This window comes from Meles meles, chromosome 10 (genome assembly GCF_922984935.1).
Source record: "Meles meles chromosome 10, mMelMel3.1 paternal haplotype, whole genome shotgun sequence".
Classification (NCBI taxonomy): Eukaryota; Metazoa; Chordata; class Mammalia; order Carnivora; family Mustelidae; genus Meles; species Meles meles.
Genome location: NC_060075.1, coordinates 45,480,640 through 45,500,122, shown reverse-complemented (window position 1 = coordinate 45,500,122; position 19,483 = coordinate 45,480,640). Strand labels below are relative to the sequence as shown.

At 43.5% G+C, this 19,483-nt stretch overlaps 1 protein-coding gene across 8 annotated transcripts in view; it reads right to left on the bottom strand.

The window, feature by feature from the left end:
• Positions 1-19,483, bottom strand: part of PDE1C (phosphodiesterase 1C) — a 536,493-nt gene that overhangs the window by 313,367 nt on the left and 203,643 nt on the right. The window contains exons 1-2 of one of the 8 annotated variants that reach the window (XM_046020566.1): positions 11,023-11,374; positions 10,315-10,417 (exon numbers count right to left, since the gene is read on the bottom strand). The exons of 6 other annotated variants lie outside the window; for them this stretch is intronic. In XM_046020566.1, coding sequence (XP_045876522.1) covers positions 10,315-10,415 — 101 coding nt within the window. In that variant the 5' untranslated portion in view covers positions 10,416-10,417; positions 11,023-11,374. Of the gene's footprint in view, positions 1-10,314; positions 10,418-10,966; positions 10,982-11,022; positions 11,375-19,483 lie in introns of those variants that run through there. One more of the 8 variants, XM_046020568.1, reaches the window with a different exon arrangement.

Sequence of the window (19,483 nt, the reverse complement as noted above, 5' to 3'; positions counted from 1 at the left end):
AATCTATGCTATGGTGAGCATAGCACCAAGTAGTCAACATAAAGATTCCAAGCAAAGCTATGTACACCAATGGCTAGCTGGCCTCTCCCATATGTTGGATTAAAAAAAAAAAAAAGGTCAATGAGAAAATACGTATGAATTTACAGTCTTCTGGTACCTTCTGACCATTTAGGGTGTCACACTAAACTGTGCTCTCTTATGTGTGTATGTCTATGTGTATATACAAATACACAATTTTTTTTTCTTCTTACTTTGTTGGGCTATCCATTATACCTTCAATCCAGAACTTTCATCTCCAGACCCACTTATCCAACTGCTCATGCCTTCCCAATATCTCCTCAAGGACACCTTATAGGTCCCTCATACTCAATATGCCCAAAACTGAACTCATTACCTCTAATCTCCATTCATTCTGCTCCCATGCACAACAAAACCTGCAATCTTGCTCCCCCTCAGTGGTCCTGATCTAAGAAAATAGCATCTGGAAATGAAGCAAAAAAACCTGGGAGTCATCCTAGATTCCTCATTCTTCCTCCATTCTTCCTCCATTCATCCATTCTTCCTCATTTTCCACATCCAAGTCCTGTTGAGTCTATCTCCTGAAAATCTCTCAAATCCATCCCTACAGACCCACATTGGCTTCCCATTGCTAAAACCCCTGGTCTTAAAAAAGATGCCTCTTGACCTTAGCACCTCTTCTTGGAAATTGCCATACCATGAGAGCCAAGTAGAGGAAGAAGCCAATGCGTAGGCTAAAGCATCAAAGAAGACAGTGAGGCAGAGGTCCAAGCAAACCACTAGCTTATGCACCCATGGAAGCCACAGGAGCAGAGATAAGGAAAGCCAGAGGCCAGGGATACTAATACCAATTGTTGGACTGTGTGCCTACTTTCTAGAGTTTGATTCAATGGACCAAGAATATCCATCACCATCTGATCACAATTACCACCTTTGAAAGACCCACGTTGCTCATACCAAAACAATTCCTTTTGGTCCTTTGCCCTGGACCTGTGACTTTTGGGACTAATTCTGTTTTCATTTGTGGCTGAATGTAACATGTATATAATAAATCATCTCTTCTGCTGCCTTGGCTAAAGAAAAATTAAATAAGTAAAATAAAAGAAAATAAAATGCAAGATCTGATCCCTCTCTAGCTGTGTCTTGAGCCTCCCACCTCCATAGAGTCTTGGCTATAGCTACTTGGCCCTCCTGTTTTTTAAGAGCTTCCATGTTCAATTAGCTCTTTGCACATGCTGTTTTCCTAGGCTTTGAATACCTTAGAATACTCTCCTTCACCTCTTTCCTTAACTAATACTTACGTGTTCTTCATAGCTCAGCTTAAATCTCCCTCAGAGAAGCCTTCCTTGATTCTTGGACCAGGTTTCAGCCCCTCACCTGTTTCCACAGTGCCCTATAGTTCTTTGTGGCACTCATCAATGTAAATAATTACTTGTGGAATTCCATGTTTAATATTTGCTTCCACCAGTAGACTGAATGTTCCCTAAAGAGAGGGAGCCTTTATCTTGCTTCCCACTCTCTAGTGCCCGGTGCCTGGTAAGTGCCAGGAAAAGTGTTCACTTAGTGAATGAGTGATGGATGACCTTCCTGCATAAGATGTATGTGTATTCATTCAAATATATAAATAAAATTCATTACCTATAATTATAAATTATGTCTTCTTGATTGAATTATTCTCTTAAGCTTTTCATTATTTCACAACCTAAAAACATCTAGGATGTTCATACACTCATGAAGTCTCATTTATTTTGTTTAATAAGAGTTGTCAAAAGAGTACACTCCAGTAAGTCTGAAGAATACCAAAGCTTCACATGGACTCAGTACACTTTCTCTAGGAATAGAGTATTTTATTTGTTGTAGAATTCATTTTTTATTACTGATGAGAAACTGCGATGGCCATTCTTAAAGCCATTACAGACTACCTTATGGGTCTCATGTTCAACAATTATTTTTCTTAGTCTTTTATTGAAAAGCCATGAGTTAGATCAGGTGAGCACTTTCCCCCCATACGGGAAAACTGGAACCAAGCCATCTTCTATGAGCCAAAGAAAATTAAAGATAGAAAATCAAGCTAGAAATGCAGAAATTTCTCTGCTTATGGCTGCTTCCCAGCCAACAGAGGCTGTAAAGCTTGGTCAAAATAATAAATACTTAAGTGATAAATACTGAGTTGTAATTAGCTAATAAGTCAGCAAAACCAAATTATGTGAAGCAAGCGAGCATGTGCTAATATACTACATTAGTATTCAAGTACAGAAAATTTCATTCTAAGTGTAAGAACCTACTTACCCTTTTTCTATTCACCTCTTTCTTCCCTTTAATACACATTAAGGAAGTATTCAGATGAGACTTACTTGATCTTTAGTAGGAAAAGAAAGACAAAAACAATTCCTCACACACGAATGTCTTCCTTCTCAGAACCCTAGGACCCTGTCAATATTACTTAATAAGCAATTAGTTACTGTGCATACTTCTATTGTTTTTTTTAATTTCTCACATGTATAAAGAATTATCTTGTCTCCTTAACTAGACTCTAAATTTCCTGAGAGCAGGGCTTTACTCCTGATATTTCTACATCTCTTCTGAAGCTCCTAGTATCTGGTATATAATAGGAGTTCTACAAAAGTATGCTCAGCCACTTGACATTTTCAGTTAAATGAGAGAGTGGAAGGACCCATTAATATACTAAAATATGTAATCTGGTGGACGTAAAGAGTTTTTTAGGTTATTCTTTTGGCATTGCTTTATTAGTGAGAGTCGGGTGAAGCCCTTCTTCCCTAGGCCATCTGTTCACAAGGCTTTACCCAAGAATCATGACTCTCAGACACTCTGCTCCAGGCCAAAGGTCTTTCCATAGTTCCAGGCTGCTTTCACCAATAGCTACGTGCATCTACCAGAGGCAACTCCATTTCAACATGTCCAAACCCAAGTTTATCATCCTGCTTTATCCAAGCTTGCTCTTCTCTCCATGGCCCCTAACAAGGCAAATGGCAACAAACTCACTAAGACATCCAAGCCAAAACAAACTTGGAAGCCAATATCTCCTTCTCTCTCTCTCTGAGAGAGAGAGTTTGGAGAGTTTCTCCAAAACTAAGTGGCACTACCCTAAATTCAAGAATCCTCTCCAACTGCTCTCCAGACCTCAGATTCCATCACCAGTCTGCCCTCCACATTTCTTCCAGAATAACCCATCCTAAAATTCAAGTCTCAATCTTTATTCTCTAGCTTAAAGTCTTTTAACAATTCCTTATAAATTAAGGGATAAAATGTAAACTCCTTAAAATTACATGTGTCAAAATAAAAAAGATTCTACAAGATAAGTGGAGAGTGGGACACACTTCTATGTATGTGTAACGTAGGAAAACGTGTTAAAGTACTTACCTCCTTAAATTATAAGCATGTATAGTTTTGAATAAAACAAAAAGCAAATTTTTCAAAATTCCATGTATCACTACCCGGCCCATGCTTCCTGTCCAACATTATCTCTCACTCCTCCTTGACATGCTAATATCTCTCGTGCCTCTGTACTTTGCACACTCTGTTACCTCCATTCATTAGCTTCTATCTATCCCTCCATATTGTACTTGATACACTGCAAGAGGATATCACATAGCTACCTCTCAAGGAAAGTAACTAAGGTTCTTGGGAATTGATTTGTAGGGGAAGGTAACTCTGTGAGGTCCCTGAGAGACCAGGGACCAATTTGGGGGCCAACTCCTTTTGAGGTGACCTGAGAGATTTCTATCCAATAACTCAATGTTAGAGGCATAGAGAAGGGCACTAGGACTCAGGCTATATCCCTAGGAAGTAGAAGCAGCTTTTCTCATTTTCCATAAAATCAGCTCAGAATTCTGGGCTGGTTTATTCTGGGCTGACTAGAGAGGATTCCTTGTTTTCCTCGAATCTTTGAAAAGACTTCTTTGCATCTTTGCAGAAGGCTGATATGAATGAAAAGGATCTGTGCAAGTTTCTTCCTTGTGACTCTAAGGACTCTGCTAGAATAAATCTGCAGCTCACTGCCAGCCTGCAGCACCTTCTCCCGGCATCCCAGGTGGAGGAGCCCCTGTGCGTTCCTCTGTAACTATAGTCAGCACTTCCAGCTTCTCCTTTCAGTCTCTCCTGCTAGTTTGGCAAGGGCCAAAGGGCGGGTATCTTATCTGCTTTTGCACACCCAGAGCTTATCAAAGTGCCTGGCATATAATAGACACTCAGTAAATGTTAATTGAGTAAACTAATGTTGCCTGAACATTGACGGCACTATTAAAAATTTCTGATGAGTACAGAGAAAATACAGCATAAGAGGGCTTAATTAAATAAGAAATATGAAAGCAAAGATGCAGGCTTCTTTGTCTATGGCTTTTCTCCACATCTTTGGAAGGGTCACTTAAGTTCTCTGTGCTTCAATGGGGTACTAGTGAAGACTTTTTAAGACAAATCAAACTCCAAGCACCCAAAGCAGAAACAGCTCGATTGATCCTGGAGCTGGGAGAGCCCCGAATCTGAGAAATAGTTGCAGGAACTGGGGCCTCTGGGAGCAGACCAGGGTTTTCCACTCCACGTTCTCCCATATGCTTTTCTCTGAGTGTTGGTTCTCCTGTCCCCTATCACAGAAAGGTTTTATTCTCCATGAAGTAGGAAGTGGACCCAGTGGCAGCCACCAGGAAAACCCAGAAGAAGGGAAAGCAGCACTCCCCAACAGCCAAGAAAGCAGTCTCAATGAAGGACTCTACCACTTCTGCTCGGTCTCCCTGCCACACCTGACACCTACCACTGTTGCCACTAGGGTGAAATCCTAAGACTGGCTAGTCCTGGACATTGAGCTCATCCCTAAGCCAGGGGTAGGGAGTAGAGGGAGACAGCGCCCATTACCATACTAGGGAGTCAAAAAGCTCACTGAATACAAAAAATCAATAGTCCTGGTCTGTTACCTTAATAGCCATTTACCTCCCTTTATATCATAATATTGTTTTAGATAATGCAAAAGAAATCATCTTCATCGTGTCACATAAGCATAAAATTAATTATACTTGGGCAAAATAAATACATAATGGCTTAACTACAATGGTGACAATAAATGCCAAGGAGTCAGTGAAACCTGTTGGCTTGCTCTCAATTAAAAAAAAAAAAAAGTATAGAAACATTTTTTTGTCATCATAGAACAGGCTAGCAATAGGAAAACTCTTGATCAGGACCCAAGGTGCAAGTCATGACTCAAACCTATGCAGTCCTGAGGTTCCCTGACATCACCAGAAGAATAAAGGGCGACCCTTGTCATATTTTCCCTGATTGGAAGATTCCCTGACAAAACAGCCACTGGGGAGGGCTCTTACGGATTCCACCATCTCTACAGAGGAAAGAGGTATGACAATGGTACTGGGGGACAACAGAGGTCTACTGAAACTGAAATGGGGGGGCTCCTCCCAGAAACGTAAGCGGACAGCATCCCTTTGTTAGAGATCATTAAAAAGCTCAGGTGTGTAGTATTTGTCCCCCGATGGCTTAGAGGAACATGGGTATGAGATGGTGGCAGGGCTGCAGAGGGAGGCTGAGGAACACCACGAGCCTCGAATCACAGTCAGCCTCCATGCACGGGTGTTCAGTACCTTGCTCAAGGGAGATAAGAGTCATCATTATAGTAAACATCAAAACTTGCAAGGGTTTTGCAATCTCAGGAGGGGTAGATAGTGTTTAAAATTCACATTTCTGATAGTCAATGTGCTATTAGCATCTTGATGTTGTTACAAGACTAGATTAAGTGTTTTCCCCAGGGGCATCTGGGTGGCTCAGTGGGTTAAACCTCTGCCTTTGGCTCAGGTCATGATCCCAGGGTCCTGGGATCAAGCCCCGCACGGGGGCTCTCTGCTCAGCAGGGAGCCTGCTTCCCCACACCCCTCTCTGCCTGCCTCTCTGCCTACTTATGATCTCGGTCAAATAAACAAATAAAAATCTTAAAAAAAAAAAAAAAGAGTTTTTTCCCAGAGAAATATGTGAACAGGCTCTAGGTTTCAAATACGTATTGAGAATTTACTACATACCAGATAATACTGTAGGCGCAGGGATACACCAGTGATCAAAACAGTCCAAAAAACCATACAAATGGCTATCAGACACATGAAAAAATGCTCATCATCACTAGCCATCAGGGAGATTCAAATTAAAACCACATTGAGATATCACCTTACACCAGTTAGAATGGCCAAAATTAGCAAGACAGGAAACAACGTGTGTTGGAGAGGTTGTGGAGAAAGGGGAACCCTCTTACACTGTTGGTGGGAATGCAAGTTGGTGCAGCCACTTTGGAGAACAGTGTGGAGATTCCTCAAGAAATTAAAAATAGAGCTTCCCTATGACCCTGCAATTGCACTGCTGGGTATTTACCCCAAAGATACAGATGTAGTGAAAAGAAGAGCCATCTGTACCCAAATGTTTATAGCAGCAATGGCCACGGTCACCAAACTGTGGAAAGAACCAAGATGCCCTTCAACGGACGAATGGATAAGGAAGATGTGGTCCATATACACGATGGAGTATTATGCCTCCATCAGAAAGGATGAATACCCAACTTTTGTAGCAACATGGACGGGACTGGAAGAGATTATGCTGAGTGAAATAAGTCAAGCAGAGAGAGTCAAGTATCATACGGTTTCACTTATCTGTGGAGCATAACAAAGAACATGGAGGACATGGGGAGATGGAGAGGAGAAGGGAGTTGTGGGAAATTGGAAGGGGAGATGAACCATGAGAGACTATGGACTCTGAAAAACAACCAGAGGGTTTTGAAGGGGCGGGGGTGTGGGAGGTTGGGGAACCAGGTGGAGGGTAATAGAGAGGGCACGTATTGCATGGAGCACTGGGAGTAGTGCAAAAACAATGAGTACTGTTACACTGAAAATAAATAAATAAATTTAAAAAAAAAAAATAGTCCAAAAAACTATGTCCTCATGAAGTTTATATTTCAGTTGGAGGAGACAGACAATAAACACAATAAGTAAATAAAGTACATAATAAGCAAATTAAATAAATACACATGTAAAACACATTTACATAATAAGTAAGCAAAATACATAGCTTTCAGGTGGTGAGATGTGTAAGAGAAAAGAAACAAAGCATGGGGGGCGTCTGGATGGTTCAGTCAGTCAAGCATCTGCTTTGAGCTAGGTCATGATCCCAGGGGTTCCCGCTGGGCTTGCTGCTCAGCTGGAAGTCTGCTTCTCCTTCTCCCACCTCCCCCACTCACGCTATCAGAATTTCTCTCTGTCTCTCTTAACTAAATACAATCTTAAAAAAAAAAAAAGGAAACAAAGCATGAAAGAGGGACAGGTGGAGGTTGTAACACGTAAAGGATCATCCCCTATATTCTCCTACACTGTGGATTCTTGGCAGATAAGAACAGCAATAACAATCCCCTTTCTGCTGGTAAGGACCACTCCTGGCCAGTACACAAAAGGGGAGAGGATATGGGGAGGGAAAAAGAGAACCTAGGTAAATCAAAGAGTGGGATTCAGCCCTGGGTTGTGGCTTTCCCACATCTTACCCTGTTCCTACTTCAGTTTAGATTTCTGTGCCCAACCTGGGTAATGATGTTAACAAAACCTGCCTCCTATCTAGTTCAAGCAATACAGTGTTGATAGGTCATGTGGCCTCTAAGCTGACCCCAATATATATTTATCCTCCTTTTTACTATTAAAAAGTTCATATGTGGTTCTTTATGTTTCCATCATCATCTATTAATTGAACATCTACTATGTGCCAGACCCTGCTCTATGCCCTGGAGGTATAGCAGTAAGACACACAAGGTATCCATCCTCAAGGAACTTACATTCTAACAGAGGAGATGAAAAATTCAACAGTAGACTGAATACAGAAGATACTTACAAGAAGACTGATGCCACTGAACCATCCAGGTATGAGATGATCAAGTCCTGAATTTAGATGGCTCTCAAACAAACTGAACCAAATTCTTGGCTATCTGTGTTTGCCTATAAAGCCCCTTCTATAAGGAGTCAAGGTAATAGTGAAAATTCAATTGTGGCTATTTGGTCTTTCTAAAATGTTGTAAGGGCTGTTTCCTCTCTCTTACCAAAAATCTGTTGTGTGGACAAACAGAAACATACCCTTCCACCTCCTATGAGTTTCTATTTTTTGAACTGCAAGAGTGTTATTCCAAATGGTATAAATAAGCATGCCTTTGGTTTCCAGAGTCTTTAGCAACTTATCATAGCACTACTATTTGGGTGTTTTTTTTTTTTTAAGTGGCAGTAAGAACCATTAACAGTAGTAAAAAATATATGTATGTGTGTGTGTGTTTCACAATAACGATAGTAACATGTCCTTTTCAAAATAGAAAGTGGAGCAACAGATCTCCTCAGATTGCTTTTAGGCAGGGTATTTCAGTAGGAAGGGTAAAGAGAGGAATTCAAAAACACACACTTGGAGAAGAACCAACCCACACCTTTTATGTTCAAAGGCACAGGATGCTGAGTAGATGGAAGAGACGAGAGAACGAAAATGTGATTATGTTACACCCCAACACCTTGGGGAGAGAAGCCTAAAAGATAGGAACCAGAAAGCAATAAGACAGTGTGTTATAAGCACTAAATGCTTTTTCATACACGTGCTCAGTCTGGCTGATTAACTCAAACACTCCCTTCTAGCCTGAGCAGCTCCATGGGGTTGGTTGTAGTTATAAAGCAGCCAGAGAGAAGCAGCTCCTGCATGTGTGTGGACAAGTCCCTCCAGCTAAGATTTTAGGGGACCCCCCAGCAGCACTTTGATGTTGCCTACCTCGGACCCCGACTTTGCAGACGCAACAATTTTCTGTGAGCACCCCAATATGATCAGTTGTAAAGTTCATACATACGACATGTGCTTACTGTAAACACCAAATGCACCTCAATGGTCAGGACAGCCTGCCAACCAAAAAGACAAGATCTCCAAGTACCGCCTCTGTCTGCAGCAGCCAGACAACCCAAAAATCATCTTATTTGGCATGGTTTCCTGTATAGATCGGTGACAATGAAACTCACTTGGATTACTGATGGAAGGGCTTTTATAAATGGCGCTTTCAATGTGCCATTGAAAAAGCATACATGCCTTAAAGAAACATATATGCCTGTCCCTTCCCTTTAGAAACTTTGAATATCCCGGTTGGGATGTGGTCTCCTCTAGGATGAACCTAACTTACATCAGCGCCTTTTTCATTTTGTTTCAGGTTGTGTGTATGTGTGCGTGCACGCATGCACACTTACAAACATACTAACTACTGCAAAACGAACTGCCAGGGAGCTCGTATTCCCATCACTGTCCATAAGGAAGAGAATGGAGAATATACTTGGAAAAAAACTGTTGTTGTTGTTCTTGTTGTTTTAACTGCACTAGATATTTGATGCCAAATGTCTCATGAAATGAGTATCTGGTAGTTATGAAAGGTGTTTTGGGGATCTGCCTCGTCAACTGAGGGGCAAGCTGTAAATGCATAGCTATCACTATAGCTTCCTGACCAGGATAACCAGCTGTTCATTGTTTATGAAATCTTCTCACAGAAAATACCATGTATTTTCAGGACACCTCTCCTCAGCACCCAAAACCAGACAGAACCAACGAAGTGAATGGAATTCAGAGATCTCTGTCCATCAGTCCAACTAGAATTCTGGCCACTGTACTGAAAGCAAATGTGCTATTTCACTATTCCAGTATTGCTAGTAAACTCCAATATTTGTTCTGACCCCCCCACTTTCTCCAAAAACAGCCCTACCTTCTAGTAATTATTTCCCCAATAGAAAGAATCCTAAGAAAATGTCAGAAGTTGAACTAGACAGGGGCAAGGAAGAGGAAAATTTAGCAGCCAGAATGAATGTTGAATTTGATCTGTTGGTAAATTCTTGGACCACCTGCCAAGATGTTTGTAAGCATTTTGCAGAGAGTACCTTCCTTTGATTAACAGTCTGTGGCCTGAGTCCCCCCAGACTTTCCTCCTTGAATTAAAAAGGTGAGAACCATCTCCGTGGACACTGAGCTAACTACAACTGAAATCTAAGGATATTTCCCCTTCCCCCAAAGAAAGTATGCTTTGGAAATAGCAAGGCATTCTAAAATACTCAAAACAAAACAAAACAAGTCTCTTGGGGGGAAAAAAGGTAGCAGTGACTGTAATTAACCGAGAAGCAGTTGTGGAACGTCCAGGACTGTATTTAAAGGGACCTGCAGGAAGGGGGTGAGCAGTCATGGCTGTAGCAGGGTCCTAAAATACCGATTGCAGAGAGAACCGGGGCAAGAGAAGTAAATAGATTTACTTACAGCCCTCGGAGGCGAAGCCAGATTTTCTCGATCTGTTCGGGTTGCAGGTACTTCAGAGAGTTGCTCTCAAATTCTTCAATCTCCTTGGTTGGCGACTCCATAGCTGCAGGTTATCACTGGAAGTGAGGCTGTGAGAGTTTGGGCTGGCCCTCTCCCCGCCTCCTCGCGGGTCCGGCCCCGAGCCCCAGCCCGGCGCGGCGCGCCTTTGCCTGTCACTTTCTGTGCCCCCAAACCCGGACTTACTGAGGGCTCGCAGCACGGGCGACCTCCGGCCCAGGTGCCTCCCGGAGGCAGCTGCAGGAACCAGCCATGGTCCCGAGCTAATCCCCAGAAACAGGGATTGTGCTCCTGCTCCAGGAGAAAGCACCTCGAAACTACTCGGATTTTTTTTTTTTCTTTCTTTCTTTCTTTCTTTTTTTCTTTAAGAAAAAGCCACAGAAACGATCAGTGTAGCAGCTGATGGATTTGGGGGAGAAAGGGAGACCGGGTAGGGAGGGGGAGACTGAAGGGAAAGAGGGGAGAGAGGGAAAGGGAAGCGCCAAGGGGGAGCTGGTGCGAGCCGGTGGTCCGACCTGGAGGCCGCGCACCCCACTGGCCTGCGCCCCCCGCCCCCAGCCGCGGGAGGCCCGCGGCTTCCCTCCTCCCGTCCCACCTTCTCTGCCCAGCCTCGCCGCGTTCGCGCCCCGTCTCTTGTTTTCTTTCACTTACCAGCAGCTCTGCTGACAAGCGAGAAAACTGACAACTGAGAAAAGTCGTCTGTCAGCGCGCCGGGACTGGCGTCTGGTCTGACACCCGCGGGCGCGGAGGGAGGGGCGCGCGGGGAAGCGCCGTCCACGGGGCACACGCTCGGGCCTCGGACCGGGAGCCCCGCGCGCGCCACGCAGCGCCCCGGCGCGCACAAAACAACGCCCGAGGTGCCCCGCGCGCCGTCCCGGGGAACCGAGGGCTGCGGCCCCCCAGAGGGCTGCTGGCAAAACCGTGCAGCGAGCTTCCGCGGAGTTCGCGCCGGCAGCTCTCAGGTGCGGCTCACCTACAGGCCCGCCGGACACCCGGGTCCATTTTGAAATATTAAAGCAATTGGTAGGGATTAAAGTAATCACACATCACACTTAAAAAGTCCTGATATGTTCTTACTAATGAGAGCCTTCATTTGTCCATCCCTCCCCGCCTCCCCGACCCATGATGGGGTGGAGGGAGGGGTACGGGGGGAGGGGGGCGCTGCCGGGAAGGAAAATATAAACCAACATTGAGGTGGTAGGAGGTTCCACGGATTAATGCCACATTTTCCTCAAGAGGTCCCTGCAGGGGCGCAATGGTTGGGCAGGGGTTGAGACTGGCAAAGAGTTTCAGCTCCACAAAGTGGCAAAGTGAGGGGGACTCACTGTGTCCCCCTAGGTCATTCACAGTGTCAATAAAGCACTGTGCTCTGGAGGAATGGGACCAGATATGGAGTTGGGAAGGGAGGAAGGAGTGGGTATTAAGAGAGAGACCAAAGACGGAAAAAGGAAAGATCCTGGCTCAAGTTGATTGCAGCCAAACTCCCATCTAGATGAAGCCACTACCACCTCCCAGGGCTATTTCAAAGCTGGGACCCAGGGCTCCTGAGATTGTGAGTGCAGCTTGCCCCTTAACCATATTTCCCTCCCTGGCAGATTCTTTCATTCACACTCCCAGAATCCTTTGGCTAGCCATCAGTTATATGCCTGCTTCTCAAAAGTAAGATAGTGATAAAGATAAGAGCTAGTTTTTCTTCATTGTTCCAGTAAAGTTACAGTCATACGACCTTGATAGACCTTGATAAAGGAATACAATGATAGTGTCTAAATCCTAAATGCTCACCCATTTGGTAGTTGGCATTTACTTTCCAGAAATTAGAGGTGAGAGTGATGAGAACGGCATGACTACCCCCATTCATTCCAGTGGAAGAAAGTGCCTTCCTCCAGGTAAGATGACTGACCCATTTAATTGAAAACGGCTTACACACTCACCTACCACACAATCTGAAGTCACCTCATGAAAGTCAATTCTTGATTTTCTGGAAGCACATACATTATCACTGAGTTAACACATTACCACCAGACAAAGATAGCATTAAGCAGCCAACATGTTAACATGAAATTCATTTATCTGAAAAACCTATTACCTACCCAATGTCACCCAGCAGGGAGCAATAACCTGCTAAAACTAGATGTTTTTTAAAAAAAGAAAAAGACATATTTTAATAACTTGTTTTAGGGATGCAAGACGGGAGGCAGCATGGTTCCAAATGAGGTTACCATCTCTGTGCACCTTGGGCAGCCTGCTGTCAGAATATGGAAGTGTAGTAATGAGAGTAACAGCAAACAGGTATCCAAGACTGTCTATAGTCCAAGCACTGCTCTAAGGTTCTATGCTCACATAATATTAGCAACAACTCTAATAGGCAAATACTATTCTTATCATCCCTATTTTACAATAAGAGAGCTAAAGCACAGGAGGTTCTCCAGACCTACTAGAAAATGAACTGACCTGGAAAACACCAGCGTTTGAGTTATGGCTCATTACCCTATCCAGTACAAATCTGTCCCCCTCACAGGGTCCCATTTTCCACATGGTTCAAGCGAAGAATTTAGGTATAAAGATTTTTTTACATCTGTTCCACCTTTATGATTCTACAAGGTCATCTGGAGAGAACGGGGTGGTGGGGGGGAAGGAACTACGGAAAAGGGAGATGCATGTTGCTGAAAACATATTTTAATTATGGTATGCATTCTCCAAGGACTGGCCTAGGATGAAAGGATGCAAGGCAATAATAAAGCCTATTTGTCTTCCTGTCCTCCACCATACCTATCACCTTTTCTTCGGATGTGTGATTTGGATTAAGTCAGAAAAGAGCAAATTTTGGAAGAAAAAGAAAAGGAACAGCCTTTCACTGCAATTAAGCCAATCAAAGAGGGAAGACAAAAAATATTATTTTAAAAAAGTTTCTAAAAAGTGGGGCACCTAGGTGGCTCAGTCGTGAAGCAGCTGCCTTCCGCTCAGGTCATGATCCTAGGGTCCTGGGATGGAGCCCCACACCAGGATCTTGGGATCAAGCCTTGCATTGGGCTCCCTGCTCTGAAGGAAGCTTGCTTTTCCCTTTCCCACTCCCCCTGCTTGTGTTCCCTCTCTCACTGTGTCTCTCTCCGTCAAATAAACAAAATCTTTTTTAAAAATAAGTTTCTAAAAAGTAATTTTGTTTCATTTTTAAAAACTGAACATGCATCAGAAAGTTAGTAAGGATACAACACTCTTCTTTATTTTAGTGAGACATAGTTTTTGGAGCCAGAGAGACCTTAAAGATAATATGGTTTAGAAGTTTACAAAATTTTTAAGTGACAGAATAGTTTATTTAGAATAACATTTTATAAAGGACTCCAATGCTATTTCATGTTGAAAAATTAAAGAAAGAGCTGCTCTGGTTGAATAGGGCAGGGAGGAAATGCGTAGTTCTCAGGGACAGAGTCCACCTCTGCCTTCTCTATATCCCATCTCTGTGTGACGAATACTCCCACTTCGCTGATGAGAAAACTGAAGCCAAAGGTCCATAAACTATTTTAGGATTTCCTGCTCCTAATCCAGGGTTGTTTCTAAACCACATTAGGAAAACTCTGTCTTCTCCCTGCCAATAAAGTATTAGTACTATTAGATGCATCATGTTATTATGTTACTCAGGTTTTATTCTTTTCATCTATCACAGACAGGATATGTTTGACAATTGCAGCAACATTATGAACAACAATTTCCATGGGTAGGCCACACAGAGAGAAGCAATAAACAGATGCAAACCCACTGAGAAACTAAAGATCTAAGGAAATAAAAAGCCACTCACAACTTTGCTTGGGAAGTTAATTTCCATTGTGACTTCCTTAACCAGCTTTTTCATTAAGACTTTTTAGGAAGTCTTATATGGTGAAACATCACTAAATAGATAGAAAGAAAGACAGACAGACACACATGCATGTATAATATATAATGCACATATACATACATATACATATACGTATGTATGTATATATAACTGCCAATTTAAAATAGTTCCCCAAATAAACATAGAGTAACTTAATCTAAGCACTAGGCAAGCCTCTGTATCAGCAGCATTAAGTATCAAAAGATAAGAGAGAAAGTGATGTTCCTTTGTGTGGCAGAGTTCAAGGAGAAGCTGGGTGACTCTCCGACAAGGAAGTAGGCATCACGCTTTATATGTGAAGAATGAGCCCTCAGGTCCCTTTCATCTCTAGGATATCACAACCCAATAATAATCATAATAACCACAATCACTACTTTTACCTGTTACTGAACACTACCTTCTGTCAAGCATCATGCTAAGCACCTCACAGGCTGTTTCATTTCATCCTCAACCAAACAGTTCAGAAGAGTTCCTCATGCCCATTTACAAGTAAAGGCAAGAAGAGGCTCTCGGGTCAGATCCCTTTTGCAAAGACATACAGTTAACAAATGGCAGAGCCAGGTTTTAAACCCAGACCAGAGTGCAAAGCTCCTGTTCCTTTCCTTTATGTGTCCCTGCAGACACATAAAAAGGTAAGTAAAAGGGTGGATAACAGAGAGGGTGGGGCTGCAGGAACACAGAGGAAGGGTCACTGATGCTGGGGGGAGAGGGATTAGGAAAGCAGAGGTGACACTCAAACCGGATCTTGAAAACGGATGAGAAGTTGCTTACATGGAAGATGAGTGAAGGCAGGTGATTCCAGAAAGGGCACACTACATGAAAAGAAACACAGAAGCACGAGAAGGTGTGGGGTGTGCAGCTGCCCCCAAACTATTTTAGGTGGCTTGACTGTAAGTGCATAACCAAGAACAGGAGGAAAGGCTGGAAGGATCAGCCAGGCTATGGTCATGGAAGAAACTCAGGCTCTCTCCAGATGACAGAGAATGAGGGGTGATGCTAGGTAGTGGAAGACATGGTCCCATGTCAAGGGTGCTCACTGCCCTGAATACACATCATACACTGAGATCAGCTCTCCAGGAACCTGCCAGGGGCATATGCAACAACCGTGGGGCAAATGATAACCAGGGTTCCTTAAGAGGAATCGGACTATCAAATACAAATGAGCGCCTCAGCCTACAAAGAAGGAAGAATTGCCCGAAGAAAAGAGACACAACCAAAAAGTGCACGGCATTGTCTCCAAAGAACACTTCGAGAAGCTTCGAGATCAGGACTGCCTCCTTCAACCTTCATGAGGCTCACCAGCGCCCTTGTTACATTTTTCATGATTTGGCAGTGGCATCATCCAGAGAGTCTGCTGAGGGGGAAGTTCTAGAGAAAACTTTAGGATATGGGAAGGAGCACCGCCAGGGACTGCAGCTCCTCCTTCCCGTTCACACCAGATGTGAGCCAGCCCCATAACACACTGTCAGCGGAGGCTCTCCTCTCCCATCGGCTTCCCTTTCTGGCAAGGGGCCTCTCTGGTGACAGTCACACTGTCTTTTCCCTTTGAGGCCTTCTCATTTTGGTTTTATAATTTGGGACCGACTCAGTCTCAGGAATCACTTCCACCAGAAAAAAGAAAGTACAAGAAGGGTGAACCACTAAGGCCAAAGGACTCCCATTCTCTGGCCCATCTGAAATGGGAAGAACTACAGACACAAAGAAGCAAATATTAAAGGATATTTTGAGCCCCTTGATTCTACAATGCCTGAAGCCAGAGCTATCCATGGACATTTTAAGTAGGGAGGATATATGCTATGGTAAGTGCTGTGAATTGTATAAGACAGATGAATCACAGACCTGTACCCCTGAAACAAATAATACATTATATGTTAATAAAAAAATTAAAAAAAATTTTTAAAAACCCAACCCCCTCCCCCCAAAAGTTATATGAACCAAATAAACAACTTGAATCAGATTTCTGCCACTGAAAACCATAAAAATTCTGACTAATAGAATTCCCATAGAGGATTTTTGGTAGGGGTTTAAAAAAAAAATGTATAGCCAGTGCCTTAAACACTGAAAGCTCTCCTAGCATAGTAGAGTTCCTCTCCCATCTCATCCATCCAATAGAACATGAAGGCAAGGAAACTGGAAATGGTATAGGACCTTGGGGTGGGCAGGAGACCTGAGGTAAATGTAAGGAGACTTTTTATCTTGATAAATAGGTGCCCCAATAATTTTGTTTCAGTAACAGTTTGATAATGGCCTACCAAGGCATTGCCATTATTATACAAGTGAGTTCCTCAAAGTGTTCCTAAAGTGAGCGAAATATGTTATTTTTATCCCCAGTTTAGAAACGAAGTGGATGAGGTCCAAGAGATCCATAGGCCTCCCTCCGCTGGTCTACCCTCCGGCTAGTGGCCAGGTAACACGACAGCATGTGGCTTCCTGACTCCTCGCTCTCGTGGCCACTCTGCCTCTCAGAAGACACTGCCAACCCAGCAGAATTAACGTGGCTGTACTAATGAAATTGAAAATTCCGTTCATGTAAAACTGCTGATGCTACAGTCAGCCAAATTCTGACCCAAATGCACATAAATCAGCGGGTTGTTCTTCCGATGGCTGTAAAGCAAATTTGAAAGTGGAAAACCTCGGGACAGAAAGGGACCTTAGCAACCCTTTTAGCCAAGATGCTAACCATACGGAGAGGAACAAGTAGCCCAGCCAGTTTCAGTGAAGCCCAGTGCAGAAGGCCCAGTGGCAGAGCTGAGAGCAGAAGCCATGGGCCAGTGCTCCATTATCCCTGAGCCTCCTTCCCAGATCTCAAGAATGGCTCCTGCTCCCATCCAAGGATGTGGTTCAATGGTCTGTTCACAGATAAGAAGAGGGAATGCCCACTAAAGGCATAGGCCATTGGTAAAGGCTTCCTGAAGGAAAAAACTAGAGAAGAGAAACTCCAGGAAAGTGGAAATGCGTGTGGTGGTACAGGTGATGGCAAGGAGTTGGTGTGTCCGGTGTAGGGGCCCAGGGATGGGACAGCAAAGGCTGGACACACCAACTGAGGTGGGCTGGGGCCACCACATGGAAGCTTAGTCCTTTTATGCTCTTGTTGGTAGAGCACTGTTAAAATCTGTTGAGCAGGTGTGTAGTAGATGCAAAGCAGAATTGATTTATCAAGTATAATTTATAAAGAACGATGTTTTTTTTTTCAAAAAATTGTTTTGAACTGCCACGAGAGAAAAAGATTTGCAGATTCTTATCTCTGTAGCAGGATGGGGAGCGGGAGGGTGGGATGACACAGACCCAATGTCACAAACAAACGCCAAACTTTGAAAATCCATTCATTCATTCAACAAACTTTGCTGAGTGCTTACTATGTGCAAGGCGCTCTGTGGTAAGTGGTATGCAGCGGTCAATAAGAAACCCAGTGCCTCCACCAAGGAATGTCAGTCTAATTAGGGAAACAGATAATAAACACATCATCGCAAATCATGAAACAAGCTAAAAAGACAATAACAGAATCCAGTACAGAAAACAATAGGGGTGGGGCCTATTTATAAATAAGTTGTCATCAACCAACCACTGCTTTATAACAAACCACCCTCTAAAATGTAGTGGTTCAGAACAACAGCGACCATTTTTTGCCTCTCATGATTTCAGGGTTGACTAGGCAGTTCTTCCACTGGTCTTGTTTGGGGTCTCTCCCGCACTTGCAATCATACTATCCAATATGACTTCACGCACACGTGGGGACTTGGCTTGTGAGAGCAAGCGTTCGAAGGTGGGGAAGCTGCCATTCTTCTCAAAGGCTGGGCCAGGATCACTTCCACTGTATTTGTTTGAAATCACAGTGTTAGCCCTGATTCAAGGTCAGGAGAAATAAATTCTACCTTCCAAGGCTGGGGGGTGGGTAGGAAAGAAAGCAACACAAATTTTAGAGCCATCTTTAATCCACCTGTGTGGTCAAGAATGGCCTCTGTAAGCAGGTGACATGGGAGCCAAGACCTGAAGAAGATAAAGAAGTCATCCAGCTAACAGAAAGGAGGAAAACATTTCTGACAAGAGGGAACAGTATATGCAAAGATTCTGGAGCAGGAAGGAGCTTGAGGGCAGTTAGCGGGTGGCTGGGGTGATGTGGCAAAGGGTAGAGCCGTGGGAGGGTGGGGGGAGTGGGAGGAGGAGCCAGGGAGGAGCCAGGTAGTGCGGTACTAGAGCCCTGAGGGCAGATTTGAGGGTGGCTTTCCTCTGAAGTACAAGGAGAAATCACTTAGGGATTCCAAGAGATGTGTTTGTAAAGGGTCACTCTGGTTGCTACATGAAGAATGTCTGGAAAGGAGTAAGAATGCAAATGATCTCAAAAAGTAACCTGGGGCACTGGGTGGGGCTGTCAGTTAAGAGGCCCGCTCTAGATTTCCCAATAGGTCTTGATCTCAGGGTCCTGGGATCCAGCCTACCTCAAGGTCTGCACTCAGGGCTGAGCCTGCTTGAGGATTCTCTCACTCCCTCTCCCTCTGCCCCTCCCTCCACAAACTCTCTCTCTCTTTCTCTTGCTCTCTCAAAAAAATAATCTTTACTTTACAAATAAAAAAAAAAGTGACCTGAACTGAGGAGAGATCTAGACCCATGAGTTCCAGCATCCAAAACCCGAAGTGACAATACTGAACTAATCCAATCAGTGATGAACTGATTTCCTGTTGGTAGTATTACTACAGGATTCATGAGACTAGTGTCCCAGAGGGCAGAGATCACAAGTGTCCTGTCCACTGTCTCTGAGGTTATAACAGAACAAATGGTCCATGACCAACTGGGCTTCTCAGAGAAGGATTATGAAATTTATTTCATTTATAGTCCAAAACGATTCCTGTCATAGGAACTATATTCAATGAGCAAACCTGAGACATGGGAACAAATATGTCTTCAACTAGGTGGGAAGCTAATTTGGGGTTGTTTGGGGAAAGGCAGTAAGGCGCTGGCCAGGTTACATTTTGGTGCATAAAAGGTTAACTGTACGTCCAGATAAGTGAAATGTTACTTTTTGTGTGATTAAGGACACAAGGGAAATTAGGGAAAATGCTCCAGAGGGCATTTTTTAAATTGTCCTCCAGGACACCTAAATGGCCCATTCTATTCCCTCTGATTCGCAGAAGTGAAAGGATTTTTAAGATCCAGAAGAATAAAATATGTCCCCGTGAATACCTTCCACCCATACATTTTTGACAGATTCATACTAATAAAAAAGACCCTGAAGGCACCATGATC